At 36.7% G+C, this 25,540-nt stretch overlaps 2 protein-coding genes across 5 annotated transcripts in view; one reads left to right on the top strand and one right to left on the bottom strand.

Moving 5' to 3' along the window:
- The window catches only part of LOC123524970 (phosphotriesterase-related protein-like), a 35,087-nt gene extending 27,492 nt beyond the window's left edge, over positions 1–7,595 (bottom strand). Inside the window, exon 1 of one of the 2 annotated variants that reach the window (XM_045303619.2) lies at positions 7,452–7,595. The gene's annotated coding sequence lies outside the window, so the exon portion shown is untranslated. Of the gene's footprint in view, positions 1–2,347; positions 2,442–7,451 lie in introns of those variants that run through there. The other variant, XM_053538299.1, reaches the window with a different exon arrangement.
- The window catches only part of LOC123524968 (GDP-fucose protein O-fucosyltransferase 1-like), a 39,419-nt gene continuing 21,347 nt past the window's right edge, over positions 7,469–25,540 (top strand). Inside the window, exon 1 of one of the 3 annotated variants that reach the window (XM_045303616.2) lies at positions 7,469–7,626. Coding sequence is in view for 1 of the 3 variants with exons in the window: in XM_045303615.2 (XP_045159550.2) it covers positions 7,880–7,908 (29 nt within the window). In the remaining 2 variants the exon portion in view is untranslated. Of the gene's footprint in view, positions 7,747–7,864; positions 7,909–25,540 lie in introns of those variants that run through there. The other 2 variants (XM_045303618.2, XM_045303615.2) reach the window with 2 other exon arrangements.

Genomic DNA, 25,540 nt, shown 5'->3' with positions numbered 1-25,540 from the left:
AGGGCCATAACTCACTCAAATTTTTCTGAACCAGTCTGATTTTCAGGGGGACACAACTAGGGTACCAATACATCAGTCTGACAAAGTTTGGTCAAAATTCCCCTTGTGGTTTCTGAGGAGATGCGATAACGAGAAATTGTTAACAGACGGACAACGGACAACGGACGCAGAGTGATTTGAATAGCCCACCATCTGATGATGGTGGGCTAAAAATATGAGTAAACTATCCGCTTTTTATTAATGTTTAATACTGTTATTTATTTGTCCAATCAATATGTTAATAATGCATTCATAAAAGAAATGCACATCTAAAAACAAAATACACTCATGCAAAATTTGTGTTGGCATATTTTCTATTCTATCAGATTGTATTCTTAGCATGTCCATCTCTCCAGAACAACGGCCTCTTGACAACAAACAAATTTTAGTCTTCCTGGTTGTGTCTGCTCTAGAGTTTGCACTGCATGTGTTTCCTAGAAGGACCGGTGGTGCAAATCACATGCCTAGGCAAATTTTGTGCCAGCAATTTTTGTGCTCCCCAAAATGTGATAATATAAGAACCTTTCACTAGTTTAAGGTGCAGATGGAAATATCTGGCTTGAGGATAACTGTTTAAGTGGTAAGAAGGCAGAGTTTCCCTTGAATCAGATATTTCCATCCACACCTTCACCTAGTGATCAATTCCTTCCCTTGCACACCATATTCTTTGGTTAAAAGAAAAAAGCTGCTTTTCTTTTAAGCACTATTTTATTATAGTAGCGTATGAATCTAAGCATGCATTCATAAATTACAGCACGAGTCATCTTACACCCCGAGTTGTAAAAGGAGTTTTTCAAGCACTAGCAAAAACACTGAAAAATCCTGTCTGGCATGCAAGAATATTATAAGTTGTCACTTTGTCCATGTCATACATGTATTTGTCTGTCTGTCTGTCACACTTTCCTTGCCCAGAGCATGACTCATAAAGTACTGAAAATATTCAAATAAAACTTTAAAAATATTAAAGAAAGAGATATGGTTCTTAACCTCTTCACATTCTCTGATTTATTGACCCCAAAAACAATATGGATCCTACAGTCCGTGTCTGATAACTTCAGAGTGACTATTTGGAAGAGTCCAAGTCAGGAGGGTAATCGATAATTATCATTATCTAAGTACACACTTTTATATTATACTACTAACTGGAACGCTTACTTTGAAGTAGAAGGTTAGTACGGGCCGTAGAGTGTTAGCCTTTCATGTGCGATTCTTTTTATTTCCATTGTCGCGTTGGTTCGAATCCCACCGTGATTTATACTTTTTTTAAATCTTTGTTTTTTATCTATGTTTTAATTACATTTTTTCAAAGACAATTGAAAATATTCAAAATGCAGTAATACAGCACTATGGTATACAATAATGAACTGAAATATGGAAAAATGATGTTGCTTTAAATAATTTACCTTTAGAATATTTTGTAGTATGCATTGAGCATCATTCTTATACTGAACAGACGTGTTGCAATAAAATATACCCAATATTATTGTTTATGTAAGCTGCTTTACCTATTTTGTTAGTTTTACAAGTCTAGAAGACATAAACAAACGTGACGACACTCCGAAGTTATCAGACACGGACTGTACTAAAGCATTGCTTCATCATCCCATAAAGTTTGAAAGCTGTAGCTATTATTCTTTATGACATAAGATCTTGAAATCATTTTTAGTATTCGGAATACTGGTTAATCTGAATACTTTCGAGTATGTGCATGTTCATTGCGCTTTGTTTATTTTTCCTGTTATTTCCATAAGTCGCATATGCATAACATGTTAAGCTGTAAATATGTCTACTTTAGAAAATAGGTTATTAAATGTCTCTCTGCACATGGTGTTATTCTAAGTATTTATTATAAGTATTCAATTTATTAGTATCATTTCTTACGCTTTCATAAAAATCAAATTTTATTTTACTTGTAATTGTCTTAAAATCATCTATGTAACATTTAGCCTTGTCATGGACACTAGTCAGTAGTTTTCATCTTAATAATTCATATTACTTACTGATATGTTTTAAATAGGCTTAAACACATGATAATGTCTTCCCTTTTAGCTGCTTTATTTCTGTAATTCTCTTTTTATAATTATATAAAATGTAAATTTCTCTGAAAATAACTCATCAGCTTACCGACCTGTATGTTAACTTGTTACACTGTATTCAATGTAAAATTAAGCTTCTTGTATCTTGCATCTTGATAAATTATTTTTGGAAGTGGGTAAGTAGTGGGATGAGAAACAAACAACATTTTAATTTGCCTTACAGAAAAAACAAAACTTATTAATTGTGACTTGGAGTGATTAGGCAAGATTACATGGTACATTTCATCTTGTCCAATGTTTCTATCTATCTACATCAACATTTTAGTCATCTGCATCTACTGTGTACTGTCCAACAATCACTTCTGATTATAACAGGGAGGTGCATGTCTGGCAAGAGTTAAAAAGAAATACTATTACTGTTAAAGACTATATAAAAATATAGATATTAATTACAAGGCTAAAGTTGCAGTAAAGTAGAGAAACAAACTGGAACTAGTCCATCTAATTGTATGCGAGTCGCGATATTGTGATAGTTTTTGCACAGGTCAATATCTCTCCTCGACAAGGCAGACATACAGTAAATGTCAGTCTGTGAAATCGGTCTGCCTTGCAGTCAAAAAAATTGTGACTAAACTGGGACTGGATCGACTGTAAGTGTAGGGAGAGACCATTCAAGGAACATACTGTTCTTGGAAACAAGAGGGCCATGATGGCCCTATATCGGTCACCTGAGTTTAGTTGCTTGCTTAAACAAATTTCTTTGCTTAAGGTTCACTAACAAAAACTAGGTGAGTAGGTCTTGGTAAAGATTATTCAAGATAACTACTGAAATCTGTTTAAAAATTAAACTGGTGGTACAAATTTCTTTGCTGTAGCTTCAAAAACAAGAAAGTAGGTCATTAGTTCAGGGTTAAGAATATTAAAGATGAGTACTAAAATTAGTACCAACAGTTATAAACATGGTTCGAATTCTATGCTTTATCTTCAAAAACAAGAAAGTAGGTCAGCAGGTCATGATTAAGGCAATTCAAGATGAATATTGAAATCTGTATCAAACATTACATTTGTGGTCCAAATTTCTTTGCCACTGCTTCAAAAACAAAAGTCTATAGATGTAAAATAAGGGACCACCCGGGCGTGGCCTATACTGACCCCAGGGTCATGATTTGAACAATCTTGGTAGAGAACCACTAGAGCATAACACATACTAAATATCTAAGCTCTGGGCCTTATGGTTTAAGACAAGAATTTTTTTAAAGGTTTTTCCCTGTACAAGTCTATCTAAACTATATATATATGTGCCCCCTAGGATGGGGCCATATTTGACCCCAGGGGGATAATTTATAATCTTGGTAGAGGACCACTAGATGATGCTACATGCCAAATATCAAAGCCCTAGGGCCAAAATTAAAAACATGTTTGTTTGCTGTCTCCTTACATACCCGCTTAAAATGCTGCGGCCCAAAAGATTTTATTGGACAATGCTGGTTAAAAAATTTTTTAAGTTGCGATATGACAAGTGCCGCATATATTTCAAGTAAGCAAAATGGTAAGTGAGAAAGTTTTAATTGTATTATTTAAGTCTCAGTCACACTCCACCATATAGCGTTAACGGATGTTTAATCCGTTCATGTCCGTTTGCATGCGTTTCTTTTCCGTTTCTCATGTGGCGCCTGCGCTCCTTGTCCGGCGACCTTCGTTCCATCCGGTGGAAGGTTTTGAGCATATTCAAAGTTGTCCGATAGCTGTACGGTAGCAATGCGCTGATATGCATTTTGTTCGTTACTCATGCGTTCCTTATGCATTTTGTTCATTACTCATGCGTTCCCTATTCTGTACTTGTCCGGTTTGCATCCGTTCTTGTCTGGTAGGCCTGATTCATGGCCGGACTACTACCGGACATGCAACGGATGTAACGTATGTTCAATGGACGGTAACTGATAAGAACATTTTGTCAGTTTCTCATGCGTTGCGCTTACGTTTTACGCGGTACAAATCCGTAACTAGTACGGTGGTATCTGTTAATTGAACGTTGTTCATCCTGTATATGCACGTTAATCTTGCGGTCATTGTGAGTTTTATGCGCCCCATACACCGATCGCGAGAGCACCGAGCAGCAGCGGGGGATGCCTTTCGTCACCGGATAACTTTGTGCCGCAATGTTTCTATACGTTTGACGTCCGTTAACGCTTTACGGTGTAGTGTGACTGACACATTAATTTCATCCTTTTATACAACATATACAGACTTGCCTTATTTTTACAGAAGAAATATTCTGTAAGAAACGATCATATATCTACTGGTAAAAGTATAATCCCTCCACCCAAAAAAAGAAAAAAAGAATTGCCTACCTACCCAACTTTAAAAAGTAGGGTCGGGAGACAGCAAACAAAGCTTTTTTTTAATGCAGCCTGGGCCCTTTGGTTTTGGCAAGATTTTCAAAGTTTTCCCCTATGTAAGTCTATATAAACCATGTGACCCGGGACGGGGCCATATTTGACCCTAGGGATATAATTTGAATAATCTTGGTAGAGGACCATTAGATGATGCTTCATACCAAATCTCAAAGCCCCTAAGGCCCTTTGGTTTTGGACAAGAAGATTTTCAAAGTTTTTCCCTATATAAGTCTATAGAAACCATGTGACCCCCAGGGCGGGACCACATTTGACCCTTGGGGGTTAATTTGAACAATCTTGGTAGAGACCCACTAGATGATGCTACATACCAAATATCAAAGCCCTAGGCCCTGTGGTTTTGGACAAGAAGATTTTCAAAGTTTACCCTATATAAGTTTATGTATACCATATGACCCCCAGGGCGGGACCATATTTGACCCTAGGAGGATAATTTGAACAATCTTGGTAGAAGACCACTAGATGATGCTACATACCAAATATCAAAGCCCTAGGCCCTGTGGTTTTGGATAAGAAGGTTTTCAAAGTTTTCCCTATAAAGTCTATCTAAACCATGTGACCCCCAGGGTGGGGCCACATTTGACCCTTGGGGGATAATTTGAACAATCTTGGTAGAGGACCACTATATGATGCTACATACCAAGTATAAAAGCCCTATGACCTGTGGTTTTGGACAAGAAGATTTTTAAAGCTTTTCCTTTTGGTTGCCATGGCAACCAGAGTTCTGTATGGAATTCAATTCTTAGAAATATTTTTAAAGAGGACCATCCCTGTGAAGTTTCATCAAAGTTGGCCTGGTGGTTTAGAAGGAGATGTTGTTTAAAGGAAAATGTGGACGGACGATGGACGGACGGATGCCGGACAGTGAGCGATCACAATAGCTGAGAAACCCCGAGCACTTTGTGCTCGTGGTGAGCTAAAAAAATGAGTTAAAATGGTATTGCATATCAGGATCATGTAATTCAGGTGTCTTGTAAGAATGAATTGGTTATGGTCAACTGAAATACTAAGACTGTACTTAATATATATGTATAATAATAGTACTGCAATTGCCATGTTTTGGTAACCCAAACAAAATCTTTTTCTAATAAACACTATAAAAACACCTTATAAACACTATCAAAACCGCTTTTTTGGTGTTTGTTAGTGCATTCCATTAGTGATCCATTGAAACAATCAAGAAATGGTTGCAATGGATCGCTAATGGAACATGTTCCATTAAATGGATCGCGATTTTGAAGCGAGTTATTAACTTTACAGAGCCATTCAGAAGGCTTTCTCCACTTTTATCAGGAAACATATGGTTTTAATCCATCAAATGTACTGGAACAGCAGATCTTCTAGTTGCTATGGTTATGTTATATAATCTCATCTAAGGTATAATATAGAGGGACAGAAATTAGTGCATTTTGTAGGTTGTAAGTGTAGGGGTTGGACATATGGATTTACTGAAGAGAAAATGGTGGTTGTTATTTCATTTAATTTCTATGATTTACAACTAAAGGTATTTTCTTAATACATGTACTTACAATTCAGTATAAATAAATGCATGTTAACATTGTGATTCTTTATAGATTTCATTGTATGTTAGAATTCAAAGATTTATCAAATGCATAACACAATAGTTTTTGAAATGCTGATTCAAATTACTTTCTTATATTGAAACTAGTTAATAAATATATGTTTCTCTTTGTCTATCCATATTTCACAAAATTTAAGATGGAATTTCTGTTAGCTGCATGATTTATTAAATGATTTGTACAAAACTGCATCCAAATGATCATGAAAATGTTGAATGATTGCTATATACATTATTTAACAAATTAATATTTGAATAATTTTAACAGAAAAACCTTTTCAACAGTTACTGCATATCTCTGCAAATCCAGGCTAAATCTAGGCTATATATATACCCAGTCACAAACGATTTGCCAAAACTGAATGCATCAGGTTTCAATTAAATACAGCCTGTAGTTATATAGGAATTTATCAGTTCGATGAAACGCATTCCATTGAGTGATCTATTAAGCGATCTATTATATATGCGTTCCATTAAGCGATCCATTATGCGATCCATTAAGCGATCCATTATACGATCTATTATGCGTTCCATTATGCGTTCAATTGAGCGATCTATTGTGTGCTCCATTAGCGTGTTGTTAAATGACACATTTATGTTAATTAGCGATCCATTAGCTCATTTGCATGTGAAATTGGAACACGGTTTTGATGGTGTTTATTGGATTAACAACTCGCTTGCGGATCATGGTTTTAGTGGTGTTTATTGACAGTGTTTATTGGGCTTTTTTTTTGTTTGGGTAAGGAAGGTAATTAAGGTAAGGTAAGGTAATCTTTATTTAATGATGGTAAACATCGCTTATAGATAAATGTTTGCAACAGAAGCGGGAAGCTTAATTGTTTCTGACCTAAACATATATTATCCTATATCATACAAACAAACAAACACACTGTAAATAAGAGCATCAATAAGACTAGTTGAACTAATCTGACACATACAGTTTGTTTTATATTGTGACGGTCAAACTAAAATGTCAGAAATTAAAAAGCAGCCACTCAGTGACAGTAAGCTTGTCTACAATAAGACATGATTAAAATATTAGCATATTACATATCTGATAGCAAGGACTCAAAATAAAATTTCTCAGTGCAGGAAGTAATGAAATAAATATCTAATTACACCAGATCTCTAACATTTTCCTCCATTTTATAAAAAGTCATTTTTCTCCAATTAATATTTTAATCATGTGCATAAATATTGAACAGCTTTTAAAACATACACATCTGGTCCGTTTGACGCACTATAAACAAATAATCGATATTTTATGTTAGTACAAGAGGATTAATCTGACTGGTAAGTACAACACATACACAAATATTAATGCCAAACCGAAAGAAAGTAATGACAGGTTTAATTAGAGTAATAAGAATTATTTACACTTACCAGGTAACTGATGAGTGGTTGCATAGACGTTCAGTAATTGTTTAGAATGTAAGCTTGCGCTAAATTACGATACCACTGTCAACATTACCTTGTAAACAAGGTCAAAAACTCTCTTATTTGGAGGACTAAAACAGTGACCTTGACATTTTGCGGGAAAAACCAAAGACAAACCCAGGTGCGTAGCTGAGCATAATTTAGTAGAATCTGTCTGAAATAATGGGAGAAGTGTGCAACCCATGTCTAAAGTAAAGGATGAGCTGCATATGAAGAGTAACTAAATTGTATTGAAGTGAAAGTAGGTTTATAGGCCACTTGTTGGGTTAAATCTTATGCGGCATTGAACATTAAGAGTGTCCATCTACAGATTACAAGGTCTGGGGTTTGATCCCTGGTACAGATCTAGGTATTTTCTCTCCCTGTTTTACTTAATGGTTACACAGCAGGCGCGTAGCCAGAGGTAAAAAAATAGGGATGCACTTAAATGGGAAGATTTCATACTTATGAAAATTTAATAAGACTATCCCCACACAACCTATTTTCAAACACAACCTATTTTCAACCGCCTAGGACTTTGTATGATAAAAATCTTTACAAGCCAAATTGATCAGTTGTGATTGTTTCACTGTTTACAGCAGAGACAGAACATGTTATGTATAGGATAGACAACGAGTGCCGTTGTCTACGGGATATATAAAACGAGCAAAGCGAGTTGTATATATCCCGTAGACAACGGCACGAGTTGTCTATCCGACTTAGACCACGTGACATAAAAACTGCAATTATTGAAAACTCTCCCACGCGTTCTATAGAAATTAGGATTAACGTGTTTTTATAAGAGTAATATTATCTTTGTACCGTTAGCGCTCATTTGTCAGTAGGGCCACTGGCCTAGAACAGCAGCTGTTACATGGTTTTTTAACTCAATTACATGGTCTTAAATGTACTGCTCTACATGGTTGTTAAATATAACATCTATCAGTATCACATTCAAAATGCTGCCATGTCATTTTTATGTTTCTTTCCATGTGCTAATATGTATGGTTTGTTTTATATACCAGATCTCCTTGATTGTGCAATGCTATTATAATGTTCTGTCTTTGTGCTAGATGTAATTTTAAGGTTAATTTGCAACAATAATTATTTAAATGTTCATATGTTTTGTTTTTTTAAACCATGTCCTTCTTTTACAGCTTGTTTTACTATTGTTCCTTATTAATTTGTTAACATATAGTCGGTTCAAAAGCACCTAGAGTGCTTATGTTGTATTGTTACTTGTCTTGCCGACTCAAAATAAAATTTATCTTATCTTTATCTTATCTTATCTTAGGGCATATGAAAGAATGCAGGTTATTTGTATAAATTCAGTTTTACTCAAATACCGGATTTACTAAGATTTAACGTTCATTAACACCTTGAGTCATTTGCAATCACAAATGCCAAACAGTTAAATATGGATTTCTCAAAACTTCTCAAAATTGAACTGCATGCTGAACAACTAGTTTTTGTGAGGGGTTTGCATGTTGGCGAAACACGATGACAGATAGGTTGATTCAAGAAGATAGCCAGGTTTTGAAACTACAAAAAAAGGCTGACAGCAAATCGGAGGTAAACATGTTGGATAAAAATAATATTGTTGTTTGAAGTAATCTGGTATTTTTAAGTATGGACTAGTGCTTACTGGAAATATACATAATCACATACAAATTATCAGATTCTATTAGAAATCACTTTTCAACAATCGGTGTAAAGTGACAAAATAATAATGGTTATATTCATTTTTCGTTCTTATTTAAACAGAAACCAGTGACGGTGTTTACTTATCTATCTATTTATTTATTTATTTAGTTAGTTAGTCATTTTATTTTTTTTTTATCAGGATATAGTTATTGCGCAGATGCTCGTAGGACTACGAACACCTTTTACTATGCCGTGCCCTTCTTGTAAGAATGATGTAGTTGTTCTACTTTCTAACTGGGCCAAGTTGTTCGAAACATTTACGGGCTGTAATTTAATTTAGTTTAGTTTAGTTTAGTTTATACTAATTTGTTTTAGCTCGTTTGTGATGAAAGCTTTAAGCTTATTGTAACCATTCTCGAGCCCGTTTCCTATGAAAACCAGTACTGGGGTCTATGAGGTCATGGTCGTGACTCCAATGGTGCTCGAACCCATGACCACTGCATTAAGCTGTTAAACTAACCGCCTGTTAAATTTCTATTCAAGATACTAGTCTTGGTGCGTGGGAAACACTAGTATGATGTTTTAATTTTACTGTAAAGATGATTTAGTGTTTATAATCCTTAACAAGTCCCAAAGTACATTTGATTTTCAAAGTTTTCTAAATTGTCGAAATCTACAGATAAAATTTTATTGATATCCAATAACATGGGGTCATTTTACGATATTAATATTTAGACGTTGTCAACTGAATTTACCCGCAGTCAGTCATATTTTTATCCCATTGATAACTGGTGAGAATATTGCAAGGTCATTTAACTCCGGCGTTAGCCTGAATTGTTAGATGGTAAATTGACACGAAATTCACGCGTTTTTGCCCAAGTTTCCCCCGATATATATACAACGCTACTGTTGTATATGAAATATAGACGGATACAAGTCTGCTTTGCGATTGGCTGTTTACGGATTATCGTGGTCTAAGAACCTATTCTCCTTCAGTTTTGGTACTTAGAAAATTATATAAATTCCATTTATGTAGCAGTACTATGTTTTCATGAGGCTTTTCTTATTACTAAAAAACCTGCGTCTTTCCTAGTCTACTACCTATTCTTGCTTAAGCCAATATCAGTATTTATATATCTTTTGCACTAAATGTTTATTGCTTAACACATGCTTACTGCCAGAATTGTGAAGCATACTATTATTAAATTATTTTGACAATGCAATCATGATGCCTGTCCTTGCAACAGTTTTCTTCATTTTCTAAGCAATTTGACATATTTGGAGTGTCAAAACCTTAGCAATTATATAATACATCGTCATATGTGACAGCTATCAATGTAGCAGATGTGACACCCTGGATCTCTGGAGTAATTGAGCACATGATATAGTTCTTTTGATAATGCACTAACTTTTGGCTGCCATTTACTTTACCCTACCCCCTGTAATTTAGGTGCCAATTTAGACAAGTGTACCTACAGCATATTGATCTGCCATGTTGGTTTTAGTGTTTGTTGCCAGACTTGAATTTTGGGTGTATTATGTTTGCAATGTTGTAATGAAACTACAGTAAAAGTTTAGTGCTGTTTCATTTTGCTGGAAGGAAAATACCACCTGCGGTTGAATTTAGGTTGTAAATTTTCAGCATGACTTCCTACTGATGGCTTTCAAAATCATCCTGCCAGGTATTCGTTCAGTTAGAAACTTGAAACTTAAATGGTATGCTTTTATAGCACTTATGCTGATAGAAAGTGTTAGACAATAAACCAAAGATTTGGACTTGCATTTGTACAAAACTGCACAGAAAATTTGTTAAGCGGTTGAAAACTGGTTGTGCCGGGATATTATAAGTTTGTCTGTCTGTCTGATATAAGTTCTAAACTATTAAGTGACCATATATTTTTGAGAGAAACCTTATAACAAAGTTTTGAAATGCCTTACGTAATTGTGACTTTTTAGAAATAATATGTTCAAGGGTGTATATTTTTTAAGAACAAAACCGCATGATTGCAAGATTCCGTTCTGTTGTAATGTTTAGAAAATATCAACATTCAGTCAGATAAGTGCCAGCTTGTATTTACTCCTCATAAAATAAAATAAACAAACATGTTTGTAAACATGGACGGTTCCAAACTGAAGGGGATCCATGCTAAAAAATAATGACAAAATACAATACATATTGCATATCCGTAGCCCTGACCAATTACCTATAAACCAGGCCAGTCTGTTTTATAAGTACAACAACACTGTACAAGGAGTAGGTATGCATACTCCCGAGATCATAACTTATAAGTTTACGCTAATGAAATTCTCCTATGCCCTGTTGAATCCCATTTATAACTTTAAAATGTCAATGCTGTTAACTTCAACATTTGACCCATGTACAAACATTAGCGCAATGCCATTATTCTCTAATGGTGGTTCTTGTTCTTAAGTCTACGCAATGCGCCAAAACTTCTTTCGCAAGGCTCGTGGCATGAACCAACTGGCAGCGACAGTATCAACTGGAATATAAACTATATATGACTGGCACATAGCTTGTACGAAAACGATGCTATAGTGTAATTATTTGTGATATTAAAAACAAATGGGAGAAAAAAGTTCAAACAAAATAAAAATAGCATTAATAATAGCTAATAATACTAGTGCCTCAGCTTGGTTATGCTTTAAAAGATGGTGCCTCAAAACATATCCTTTTTTCTCATAATCTTGGCGGAAAAACAGGGAGGTACCAGCCTCCCTGTGCCACAGTGTAGCTACGGGCCTACACAGTCTGACAGAAGTGTTTGACAGACTCCTGTGGTAGTTATGGAGAGTCATTCGCTCTGGAAAAGTAAAGGGGGAGGAGAAGTGTATATTAGACCACTTCCAGCCTTGCTGTATATAGGGTTAACCCTTTAGCAATCATAAGCATTTGGCATATTTGTTTGGTCAATATTGATTCATATGTGATAAAAAACATAGACAGTCCTGGACCCAAAAATAAATCCAGCACCCATTCACTAAATACTGTATATTGGACAATTCAGTTAATATATAGTAAATGAGTGCTGGATTTATTTTTGGGTCCTGGACTGTCTACTGATGTTTTTTATACGCCCGAAGGGACGTATTAGGTTATACCCCTGGTGTCCATCTGTCTGTCTGTCCGTCTGTTAACAATTTCATTCTGCTACATAACTCTTAACCCCCTTGAAGGATTTCAAAGAAACTTGACACAAATGTTCACCACATCGAGACAACATGCAAAGCCCAGGTTCTGTATGGCTCGCTTCAAGGTCAAGGTCACACTTAGGGGTCAATAGTCATATAAGTGTGTTTCGTGTCCGCTCTGTAACTCTTGAACTGCTTGAAGGATTTAAAGAAACTTCGCACAAATGTTCACCACATCAAGACGACTTGCAGAGCGCATGTTCTGGATGTCTCGCTTTAAGGTCAAGGTCACACTTAGGGGTCAAAGGTCATTGCTGTATAACTCTTGAACCCCTTTAAGGATTTCGAAGAAATTTGACACAAATGTTCACCACATCGAGACCTTGTGCAGAACCCATGTTCTCGATGGCTAGCTACAAGGTCAAGATCACACTTAGGGGTCAAAGGTCATATCTTCGGGCGTATATGCTCCGCATTGCGGTGCTCTTGTTATCATATATAGCATTATTATTGACCAAACAAATGTGATGAATGCCTATCAATTAAGCAGTCACAGTAGTAAAGAGCGTCCGCCTACAGATCATGAGGTCAGGGTTTTGATCCCTGGTATGGACCCAGGTATTTTTGGGGGTTTATTCATATAAAGTATGTTTGCCATATTTTAGAAGCCATTTGGGATGGTGTAATTTATTACCATCATACCTGTCAAGACACACGCATTGCGCATGTGTCACACGCATTTCGGCCCTAGATCATGCTCATACTATTCCAAGTCACACGCATTTTAAAAAATAAAACAATCAAATTTTTTTCCGTAGAAAATCATTGAATTGAACTTGCCCGGCGACATTGACACGGTGTTTTCATACCGTTTTATACCGTATACTACAGCTTTTACATTCACCGGTGCAACGTGTAATTTCTACCGCATGAATAAACGTCACAAAAAGTAAACATGGAGGGAGACAATTCAAAACCAGGTCTATTTTGTGTTGAAAAAAACTAAATTTTCCATGTGAAGGTGTCTCAGGTTTCTCAGGCTTCTAGGGGGCTTTGCCCCCCACAACCCCATAAGGGGCAACCGCCCCTTCAAACCCCGATCACACTTGTGGCCTTTGTAGAGCCTTGACAGCTATGTACCATTGTTGTGTCAGGCTATGGCGTCATTCCAAGAAGGCATATGACGAAGACGAAGACGAACACTCTGGGAATGAATTGAAACTTCACACACTTTTGACATGCAGTGCATAGGTTCCATAACTCTACTATTTTTAGCTCACCTGTCACAAAGTGACAAGGTGAGCATTTGTGATTGCGCAGCGTCCGCCGTCCGTCCATGTGTCCGTACATGTGTAAACTTTTGCTTGTGACCACTCTAGAGGTCACATTTTTCATGGGATCTTTATGAAAGTTGGTCAGAATGTTCATCTTGATGATATCTAGGTCGAATTCGAAACTGGGTCATGTGCGCTCCAAAACTAGGTCAGTAGGTCTAAAAATAGAAAATCCTTGTGACCTCCCTAGAGGCCATATTTTTCAATGGATCTTCATGAAAATTGATCAGAATGTTCACCTTGATGATATCTAAATCAGTTTCAAAACTGGGTCACGAGCAGTCCAAAACTAGGTCAGTAGGTCTAAAAATAGAAAATCCTTGTGACCTCCCTAGAGGCCATACTTTTCAATGGATCTTCATGAAAATTGGTCAGAATGTTCACCTTGATGATATCTAGTTCAGGTTCGAAACTGGGTCACATGCCATCAAAAACTAGGTCATTAGTTCAAATAATATAGAGACCGTACCATAGCTCTTCGCATACTTTGATTTTTCAAACTAAAGTGATTTTTAAAAGTGCACCGGTTACGATAAAATTGTAAACAACGGACTCTGTCTATGAAACTTTGAAATGAATGAATGACAGTCGATCTTAGTCATAATACTGATTGACAGTGAATGCTAATGACTCCATGTGTTGCAGAAAGGTATTTAGTTTGTAACTGTAATTTCCCATTAATTGAAATTCTCTCAAAACTGGTAAAATAATTACTTATATTTGGACAAATCTTATCGTCTTTGCCGTTCGGCAGCTGCAAAAAGGGCAAATATAAAATATTCAGTGTAAGTAATATTTCACTGGTACTGCCAGTTAGTAAGTTCATACTCTGAACAACACGTCAGAGAAATTTGGGCAGATTTGACCAATTATGACGTTGGCAGCATTAGATTATATTTTTTCTTTACAAAAAAAGGCCGTTAGGTAACAAAGCGAATACGCCGATAATCCGGAGTTCACCGATTATTGTTCCAGTTCACGCAATGTAATCCAGCAATTAAACTGCATAGCTATTAGCTACTGCTGTTATAGGGAAGTGGTAGAGTGTCTGCCTTAGGTGTGAGAGGTCCTGGGTTCGAGTCCCAGTTAGAGCTTAACTATTTAGATTCTGCTAAAGCATAGTTTTTCTGTTAATAGACTGTTCCAGATGTTCTAAATTTTTAGCATACAGTATCATGGATCAGTATTTAGCAATCCAGATCAAAGTTGAATGTTAAATCAAATGCACCCAATTAGAAAATATTGACTATATTATGTCCCTTTGATGTTTATGCTCTTCATGTTCAAGAAGAGTTACTTGTCCTTGATCACAAAATTTTCGTTATCACGAAAATATTAAATGCTCATAACTCCGCACTTCTGGTTAAAATATTGTCTATATTTCTGTTTTTGAGAAATATATGGACATTTGTCTTCATTTCAAACCTTTTTAACTTCAAACCTATGATTTGAAAAACTTAGGTACTATCTCTTTAGAAATAATAGAAAAACCTTGTGACCTCTCTAGAGGCGATATTTATCATGGGATCTGTATGAAAATTATTCTGAATATTCATCTTGATGATATCTAGGTCAAGTTTGAAACTGGGTCAACTGCGGTCAAAAACTAGGTCAGTAGGTCTAAAAATAAAAAAAACCTTGTGACCTCCCTAAAGGCCATATTGTTCAATGGATCTTCATGAAAATTGGTCAGAATGTTCATCTTGATGATATCTAGGCCATTTTGGAAACTGGGTCACGTGCCGTCAAAAACTAGGTCAATAGGTCAAATGATAGAAAAACCTTGTGACCTCTCTAGAGGCGATATTTTCATGGGATCTATATGAAAGTTGGTCTGAATATTCATCTTGATGATATCTAGGTCAAGTTCGAAACAGGGTCAGCTGCGGTCAAAAACTAGGTCATTAGGTCTACGTCGTCCGTGTGTTCGTGCGTAAACTTTTGCTTGTGACCACTCTAGTTTAAGATCCAGCCTTGAAATTTGGATGACATGTACAGTTTAGCAGACCAATCTTTAAACTGTCTTTCAGTGACCATAAATGTGACCTACTGATCTACTTTCTAATATTTTAGCATCAGTTTGCCATTTGAAACATGTGGTTCAATATACTCAGGTGAGCGATTCAGGGTCATCATGACCCTCTTGTTTTATAAAAATTATGCCCCTTTTTGGACTTAGCAGTTTTTGGTTAAGTTTTTGTATGTTAGCTGGTATCTCAGTATCCACTGGTGGGAATGGATTGAAACTTAACACAGTTGTTGACATGCATTGTACAGGTTCCATGACTCTGTTTTGCATTTTTGCAAAATTGTGCTCCTTTTTAGCTCACCAGAGCACAAAGTGCTCAGGGTGAGCTATTGTGATCACTCACCATCCGGCGTCTGTCCGTCGTCCGTCCGTCCGTTCGTCCACACTTTCCTTTAAACAACATCTCCTCCTAAACCAACAGGCCAATTTTGATGAAACTTCACAGGGATGTTCCTTGGATGGTCTTCTCTAAAAATTGTTCAAAGAATTGAATTCCATGCAGAACTCTGGTTGCCATGGCAACCGAAAGGAAAAACTTTAAAAATCTTCTTCTAAAAAACCAGAAGACCTAGAGCTTAGATATTTGGTGTGAAGCATTGCCTAGTGGACCTCTACCAAGTTTGTTCAAATCATGACCCTGGGGTCAAAATTGACCCCGCCCCAGGGGTCACTTGATTTTACATAGAAAAATCTTAAAAAATCTTCTTCTCGAAAACCAGAAGCCCTAGACCTTAGATATTTGACGTGTAGCATTGCCTAGTCGACCTCTACTAAAGTTGTTCAAATCATGACCCCGGGGTCAAAATTGACCCCGCCCCAGGGGTCACTTGATTTTACATAGGAAAATCTTCAAAAAATTTCTAAAAATAAAGCAGAAGGCCTAGGTCTTAGATATTTCACATGTAGCATTGCCTAGTGGACCTCTACAAAATTTGTTCAAATCAGACCCCCGGGATCCAAACTGACCCCGCCCCAGGGGTCACTTGATTTTACATAGGAAAACCTTAAAAAATCTTCTTTTCAAAAAGCAGAAGCCCTAGAGCTTAGATATTTGACATGTAGCATTGCCTAGTGGACCTCTACTAAAGTTACTCAAATCATGACCCCCGGGGTCAAAATTGACCCAGCCCTAGGGGTCGCTTGATTTTACATATGAAAATCTTCAAAAATTTTCTTAAAATAAACCAGAAGCCCTAGAGCTTAGATATTTGACATGTAGCATTGCCTAGTGGACCTCTACTAAAGTTACTCAAATCATGACCCCCGGGGTCAAAATTGACCCAGCCCTAGGGGTCGCTTGATTTTACATATGAAAATCTTCAAAAATTTTCTTAAAATAAACCAGAAGGCCTAGAGCTTAGATATTTCACATGTAGCATTGCCTAGTGGACCTCTACAACATTTATTCAAATCACGACCCCAGGATCAAAATTGACCCCGCCCCAGGGGTCACTTGATTTTACATAGGAAAGTCTTCAAAAAATTTCTAAAAATAAACCAGAAGGCCTAGATCTTAGATATTTGACATGTAGCATTGCCTAGTAGACCTCTACAAAATTTCTTCAAATCATGACCCCCGGGGTCAAATTGGCCCAGCCCCATGGGGTTACTTGATTGTACATAGAAAAATCTTCAATATTTTCTAAAAATAAACCAGAAGGCCTAGAGCTTAGATATTCGACATGTAGCATTGCCTAGTGGACCTCTACAAAATTTTTCAAATCTTGACCCCCTAGGGTCAAATTGACCCAGCCCCAGGGGTTACTTTATTGTACATAGGGAAATCTTCATAAATTTGCTTAAAATAAACCAGAAGGCCTAGATCTTAGATATTCGATATGTAACATTGCCTAGTCGACTTCTACAAACTTTGTTCAAATCATGATCCCTGGGGTAAAATTGGCTCCGCCCCAGGGGTTACTTGATTGTACATCAGAAAATTTTCCAAAAAATTTCTAAAAATCATCAGTTTGACATTTGAAACATATTACTCTGGTGAGCGATCCAGGGTCATCATGACCCTCTTGTTTTACTTTTATATTCAATTGACAAGGCTGTTGAATAGTCTAGCGTTACTGTCCTCCGACTTGTTAAGTACTGTAAATTTTACTTGTAATAGTTTGAAGAAACTTTTTATACATATTGGATATATCTCATACAATTTTAAAAAGCTAATATGCAAAATTTCAGCTTACTGATAAATTAAATATTTTGTCAAAATTTGAATTGGAAAAAAATCCGACAGATAGCAAAGTATATGAGGTGAAAGAAAATATCATGGTACAATAGCTGGCACTTTATAGGACTTTAAGGATAACATGGTGTAATAGCCATATTTCATATCTTGTAACTGGATGGTACTATTTTAATCAAATTTGGTCACTTTAAAGACATTCAAAATTAAAAACGTTTCACCGAGAGATTTTTCGAATTTTATCATATTTTGGGGAGATAATCGGTATTGAACTTAACATTGATGCCTATGGGAAATATATAATTTCTTTAATTACGAGAATCTGAGCTTGAGTTTCGAGAATTTTTTTCGGTAGAAAGCTGCATTATATGATTCTGATACAAATATCAAAAAGAAATCTAAAATTCCCTGTAGGTAAAAGGATAAAATTATTTTTTTTTCTAGTTTTCAGGGGAGATAACTCATGAAAAACCAAAATTATCAGGGGAGGTAATCTAAAGGAAATTTTTTAGAACTTCTGTTACTATATAAGTTGTCAATATGCACCTTATTTCTATCGTTTGACATTTTCAAAGCTTACATTATGAAGTTGTATGTACGCTTTTGGTGAAATTGAGGCCTATTACGGGTAGTCATCCTTAAGTAACGTGACATAAAGTACAGCTTAAGGCCATTTCAAGGATACAGTGGAACAGAACTGAACTGATGCTGTTTTTTCCATTTGGGGATAGACTAAAGGCTTTCACATATACATACTGCTGGGCTTTTAGGCACCAAAGTCAAGTTGATGGCAGAGAATGAAATGGGTACCTGTGATCCATAAAGAGACAAATTTGGCAAATGCAACAATCTTGCTTAGGAATTGCATGATGATCCTGGACAACTTTTCGACAGCAAAGAAAAAATTGAATACCGTAACTTATGGAAAAGACATTAGGCGTAAAAAAAAGAAATTGTTTGTTTCCAGTATCGGACGACCTACCCTAAAATTTTGGCCCAACCCTAAATGTTTTTATGGCCTTGGAGAATATTTTTTTCAACTTTTTAACAAAAAGTTGCAAAACTGCACTTTTTACATATTTGTATGCTTTAAACATGGTCAGTGATGTTAGAAATTGACTTACTGATGCACTAAAGGCATAACCCCTTGTTTGTATTCATTTTTTGACACAAAAATAATTATGTCTCCCCCAGGAGACATATTGTTTTTGCCCTGTCCGTCCGTCTGTTCGTCCGTCCTTCCGTCCGTCCGTCCGTACGTCACACTTCATTTCCGAGCAATAACTGGAGAACCATTTGCCCTAGAACCTTCAAACTTCATAGGGTTATAGGACTGCTGGAGTAGACGACCCCTATTGTTTTTGGGGTCACTCCGTCAAAGGTCAAGGTCACAGGGCCTGAACATTGAAAACCATTTCTGATTAATAACTAGAGAACCACTTGACCCAGAATGTTGAAACTTCATAGGATGATTGTACATGCAAAGTAGATGACCCCTATCGATTTTGGGGTCACTCCATTAAAGGTCAAGGTCACAGGGGCCTGAACATTGAAAACCATTTCCGGTCAGTAACTTGAGAACCACTTGACCCAGAATGTTGAAACTTCATAGGATGATTGGTCATGAAGAGTAGATGACCCCTTTTGATTTTGGGGTCACTCTGTCAAAGGTCAAGGTCACAGGGGCCTGAACATGGAAAACCATTTCCGATCAATAACTAGAGAAGCACTTGATCCAGAATGTTGAAACTTCTTAGGATGATTGTACATGCAAAGTAGATGACCCCTTTTGATTTTAGGGTCACTCCATTAAAGGTCAAGGTCACAGGGGCCCGAACATTGAAAACCATTTCCGGTCAGTAACTTGAGAACCACTTGACCCAGAATGTTGAAACTTCATAGGATGATTGGTCATGAAGAGTAGATGACCCCTATTGATTTTGGGGTCACTCTGTCAAAGGTCAAGGTCACAGGGGCCTGAACATTGAAAACCATTTCCGATCAATAATTAGAGAACCACTTGACCCAGAATGTTGAAACTTGATAGGATGATTGTACATGCAGAGTAGATGACCCCTATTGATTTTAGGGTCACTCCATTAAAGGTCAAGGTCACAGGGGCCTGAACATTGAAAACCATTTCCAGTCAGTAACTTGAGAACCACTTGACCCAGAATGTTGAAACTTCATAGGATGATTGGTCTTGAAGAGTAGATGACCCCTATTGATTTTGGGGTCACTCTGTCAAAGGTCAAGGTCACAGGGGCCTGAACATGGAAAACCATTTCCGATCAATAACTAGAGAACCACTTGACCCAGAATGTTGAAACTTCATAGGATGATTGTACATGCAAAGTAGATGACCCCTATTGATTTTGGGGTCACTCCATTAAAGGTCAAGGTCACAGAGGCCTGAACATTGAAAACCATTTCCGGTCAGTAACTTGAGAACCACTTGACCCAGAATGTTGAAACTTTATAGGATGATTAGTCATGCAGAGTAGATGACCCCTAACTATTTTGGGGTCACTCTGTGAAAGGTCAAGGTCACAGGGGCCTGAACATTGAAAACCATTTCCGGTCAGTAACTTGAGAACCACTTGACCCAGAATGATGAACTTTCATAGGATGATTGGTCATACAGAGTAGATGACCCCTAATGATTTTAGGGTCACCCTGTTAAAGGTCAAGGCCACAGGGGCCTGAACATGCAAAACCATTTCCATTCAATAACTTGAGAACCTCTCGACCCAGAATGTTGAAACTTCATATGATGATTGTTCATGCACAGTAAATGACCCCTATTGTTTTTGGGGTCACTCGGTTAAAGGTCAAGGTCACAGGGGCCTGAACATTGATAACCAGTTCCAATCAATAACTTGAGAACCACTTGACCCAGAATGTTGAAACTTCATAGGATGATTGAACATGCAGAGTAGATGACCCCTATTGATTTTGGGGTCAGTCTATTAAAGGTCAAGGCCACAGTGGCCTGTTCATGTAAAATCATTTTTTGGAAATAACTTGAGAACCACTTGACCTACAATGTTGAAACTTAATAGGATGATTGGACTTGCAGAATAGATGACCCCTATTTATTTTGAGGTCACTTGATCAAAGGTCAAGGTCACAGAAGCCTGAACAGTGACTTGAGAACTACTAGGCCAAGAGTGTTGAAATTTAGCGGGATGATTGGACATGCCAAGTAGATGATCCTTACTGCAGCCAACCATCAGTGTCTCTTTGACTTTTGCTGCTGACCCCTATTGACTTCTTGCCTATAGGACTTTGCATTGGGGGAGACATGCGCTTTTTTACAAAAGCATTTTCTAGTTTCCAACAAGTCTCACTTAAGAAAAAAAACAAAAAAAAACAACAACAAAATTCTGACCTACCTACCCTAATTTTTTTTAGCATGTTACCGGAAACAAAGAATTTTTTTTTTAAGCCTTACTGTTTTCACCTTTTTGTTCCAAATTTGATAAGCCAGCTAGGATTACTGTTTATGCATGATTTCATTTCAGTGTCAGTTTACGTATAGGATAGACAACGAGTGCAGTTGTCTACGGGATATATACAACGAGCAAAGCGAGTTGTATATATCCCGTAGACAACGGCACGAGTTGTCTATCTGACTTAGACCACGTGACATAAAAACTGCAATTATTGAAAACTCTCCCACGCGTTCTATAGAAATTAGGATTAACGTGTTTTTATAAGAGTAATATCATCTTTGTACCGTTAGCGCTTAATTGTCAGTAGGGCATATGAAAGAATGCAGGTTATTTGTATAAATTCAGTTTTATTCAAATACTGGATTTACTGAGATTTAACGTTCATTAACACTTTGAGTCATTTGCAATCACATAATTAATGCTAAACTGTTAAATATGGATTTCTCAAAAATACTCAAAATTGGACTGCATGCTGAACAATTAGTTTTTGTGAGGAGTTTGCATGTTGGCGAAACACGATGACAGATACGTTGATTCGTTGATTCAAGAAGATAGCCAGGTTATTTATTTATTTATTTATTTATTTATTTATTTAGTTCTTTTTTTATTTGTTTACTTTGTTTATCAGGATATAGTTAGTGCGTAGATGCTCGTAGGACTACGAATACCTTTTACTATATCGCGCCCTTCTTGTAAGAATGATGTAGTTGTTTTACTTTCTAACTGGGCCAAGTTGTTAAACTTAAACGGACTGTAATTTAGTTTAGTTTAGTTTATACTAATTTGTTTTAGCTCGATTTTGATGAAAGCTTTAACTGTTTAAGCTTATTGTAACCACTCTCGAGTCCGTTTCTTATGAAAACTAGTACTGGGGTCATATGAAAAGTGATGGTCGTGACCCCAATGATGCTCAAACCCACGACCACTGCATTAAGCTGTTAAACTAACTGCCTGTTAAATTTCTATTTATGATACTAGTCTTGGTGGGTGGGAAACACTAGTATGATGTTTTAATTTTACTGTAAAGATGGTTTAGTGTTTATAATCCTTAACAAGTGCATTAGATTTTCTAAGTTTTCTAAACTGTCGAAATCTACTGATAAAGTCAATCAACCGTTAACTCAATCGCCTGTTAAAGTTTCGAACAACTGGATCCAGTTGATTACAAATGTAAGGATCATGCTGACATGTCTTTTTAGCTCACCTGTCACAAAGTGACAAGGTGAGCTTTTGTGATCGCGCAGTGTCCGTCGTCCGTCCGTCCGTCCGTCCGTGCGTCCGTCCATAAACTTTTGCTTGTGACCACTCTAGAGGTCACATTTTTCATGGGATCTTTATGAAAGTTGGTCAGAATGTTCATCTTGATGATATCTAGGTCAAGGTCGAAACTGGGTCACGTGCCATCAAAAACTAGGTCAGTAGGTCTAAAAATAGAAAAGCCTTGTGACCTCTCTAGAGGCCATATATTTCACAAGATCTTCATGAAAATTGGTCAGAATGTTCACCTTGATGATATCTAGGTCAAGTTCGAAACTGGGTCACGTGCCATCAAAAACTAGGTCAGTAGGTCTAAAAATAGAAAAACCTTGTGACCTCTTTAGAGGCCATATATTTCACAAGATCTTCATGAAAATTGGTCAGAATGTTCACCTTGATGATATCTAGGTCAAGTTCAAAACTGGGTCACGTGCCATCAGAAACTAGGTCAGTAGGTCTAAAAATAGAAAAACCTTGTGACCTCTCTGGAGGCCATATATTTCACAAGATCTTCATGAAAATTGGTCAGAACATTCACCTTGATGATATCTAGGTCAGGTTCGAAAGTGGGTCACGTGTTGTCAAAAACTAGGTCAGTAGGTCAAATAATAGAAAAACCTTGTGACCTCTCTAAAGGCCATATTTTTCATGGGATCTGTATGAATGTTGGTCTGAATGTTCATCTTGATGAAATCTAGGTCATGTTCGAAACTGGGTCACGTGCGGTCAAAAACTAGGTCAGTAGGTCTAAAAATAGAAAAACCCTGTGACATCACTAGAGGCCATATATTTCATGAGATCTTCATGAAAATTGGTCAGAATGTTCATCTTGATGATATCTAGGTCAAGTTTGAAAATGGGTCACGTGCCTACAAAAACTAGGTCAGTAGGTCAAATAATAGAAAAACCTTGTGACCTCTCTAGAGGCCATATTTTTCATGGGATCTGTATGAAAGTTGGTCTGAATGTTCATCTTGATGATATCTAGGTCAAGTTCAAAAGTGGGTCACATGCCATCAAAAACTAGGTCAGTAGGTCAAATAATAGAAAAACCTTGTGACCTCTCTAAAGACCATATTTTTCATGGGATCTGTATGAAAGTTGGTCTGAATGTTCATCTTGATGATATCTAGGTCAAGTTCGAAACAGGGTCATGTGCGGTCAAAAACTAGGTCAGTAGGTCTAAAAATAGAAAAACCTTGTGACCTCTCTAGAGGCCATACTTGTGAATGGATCTCCATAAAAATTGGTCAGAATGTTTTCCTTGGTGATATCTAGGTCAAGTTTGAAACTGGGTCATGTGCCCAAAAAAACTAGGTCAGTAGGTCAAATAATAAAAAAAAACTTGTGACCTCTCTAGAGGCCATACTTTTCATGGGATCTGTATGAAAGTTGGTCTGAGTGTTCTTCTTGATGATATCTAGGTTAAATTTGAAACTGGGTCAGCTGCGATCAAAAACTAGGTCAGTAGGTCTAAAATTATTAAAATCTTTTGACCTCTCTAGAGGCCATATTTTTCAATGGCTCTTCATGAAAATTGGTCAGAATGTTCATCTTGATGATATCTAGGTCAAGTTTGAAAATGGGTCACGTGCCTACAAAAACTAGGTCAGTAGGTCAAATAATAGAAAAACCTTGTGACCTCTCTAGAGGCCATATTTTTCATGGGATCTGTATGAAAGTTGGTCTGAATGTTCATCTTGATGATATCTAGGTCAAGTTCAAAAGTGGGTCACATGCCATCAAAAACTAGGTCAGTAGGTCAAATAATAGAAAAACCTTGTGACCTCTCTAAAGACCATATTTTTCATGGGATCTGTATGAAAGTTGGTCTGAATGTTCATCTTGATGATATCTAGGTCAAGTTCGAAACAGGGTCATGTGCGGTCAAAAACTAGGTCAGTAGGTCTAAAAATAGAAAAACCTTGTGACCTCTCTAGAGGCCATACTTTTGAATGGATCTCCATAAAAATTGGTCAGAATGTTTTCCTTGGTGATATCTAGGTCAAGTTTGAAACTGGGTCATGTGCCCAAAAAAACTAGGTCAGTAGGTCAAATAATAAAAAAAAACTTGTGACCTCTCTAGAGGCCATACTTTTCATGGGATCTGTATGAAAGTTGGTCTGAGTGTTCTTCTTGATGATATCTAGGTTAAATTTGAAACTGGGTCAGCTGCGATCAAAAACTAGGTCAGTAGGTCTAAAATTATTAAAATCTTTTGACCTCTCTAGAGGCCATATTTTTCAATGGCTCTTCATGAAAATTGATCTGAATGTTCACCTTGATGATATCTAGGTCAGTTTGGAAACTGGGTCACTTGCGGTCAAAAACTAGGCCAGTAGGTATAAAATTAGAAAAACCTTGTGACCTCTCTAGAGGCCATATTTTTCATGAGATCTTCATGAAAATTAGTGAGAATGTTCACCTTGATGATATCTAGGTAAAGTTCAAAAGAGGGTCACGTACCTTCGAAAATTAGGTCAATAGGTCAAATAATAGAAAAACCTTGTGACCTCTCTAGAGACCATATTTTTCAATGGATCTTCATGAAAATTGGTCAGAATTTTTATCTTGATAATATCTAGGTCAAGTTCAAAACTGGGTCACATGAGCTCAAAAACTAGGTCACTATGTCATATAATAGAAAAAACGACGTCATACTCAAAACTGGGTCATGTGGGAAGAGGTGAGCGATTCAGGACCATCATGGTCCTCTTGTTAATAACAAGTGAACATAAAAAGTTACAACTGTTGGAAACGTTTCAGTGAATGTGTAAATTACGTTTTTACACAGTTGGTTCTACACTACAAATATGTAGTTTATTGTAATTCATTTTTATTGATATCTAATAACATGGGGTCATTTTTACAATATTAATATTTAGACGTTGTCAACTGAATTTACCTCCAAGTCAGTCTTATTTTTTATCCCATTGATAACTGGTGAGAATATTGCAAGTGATTTAACTCCGGCGTTAGCCTGTATTGTTAGA

Source organism: Mercenaria mercenaria, chromosome 3 (assembly GCF_021730395.1).
Source record: "Mercenaria mercenaria strain notata chromosome 3, MADL_Memer_1, whole genome shotgun sequence".
In the NCBI taxonomy this organism is placed as follows: Eukaryota; Metazoa; Mollusca; class Bivalvia; order Venerida; family Veneridae; genus Mercenaria; species Mercenaria mercenaria.
This window is presented reverse-complemented; position numbering and strand designations above follow the sequence as displayed.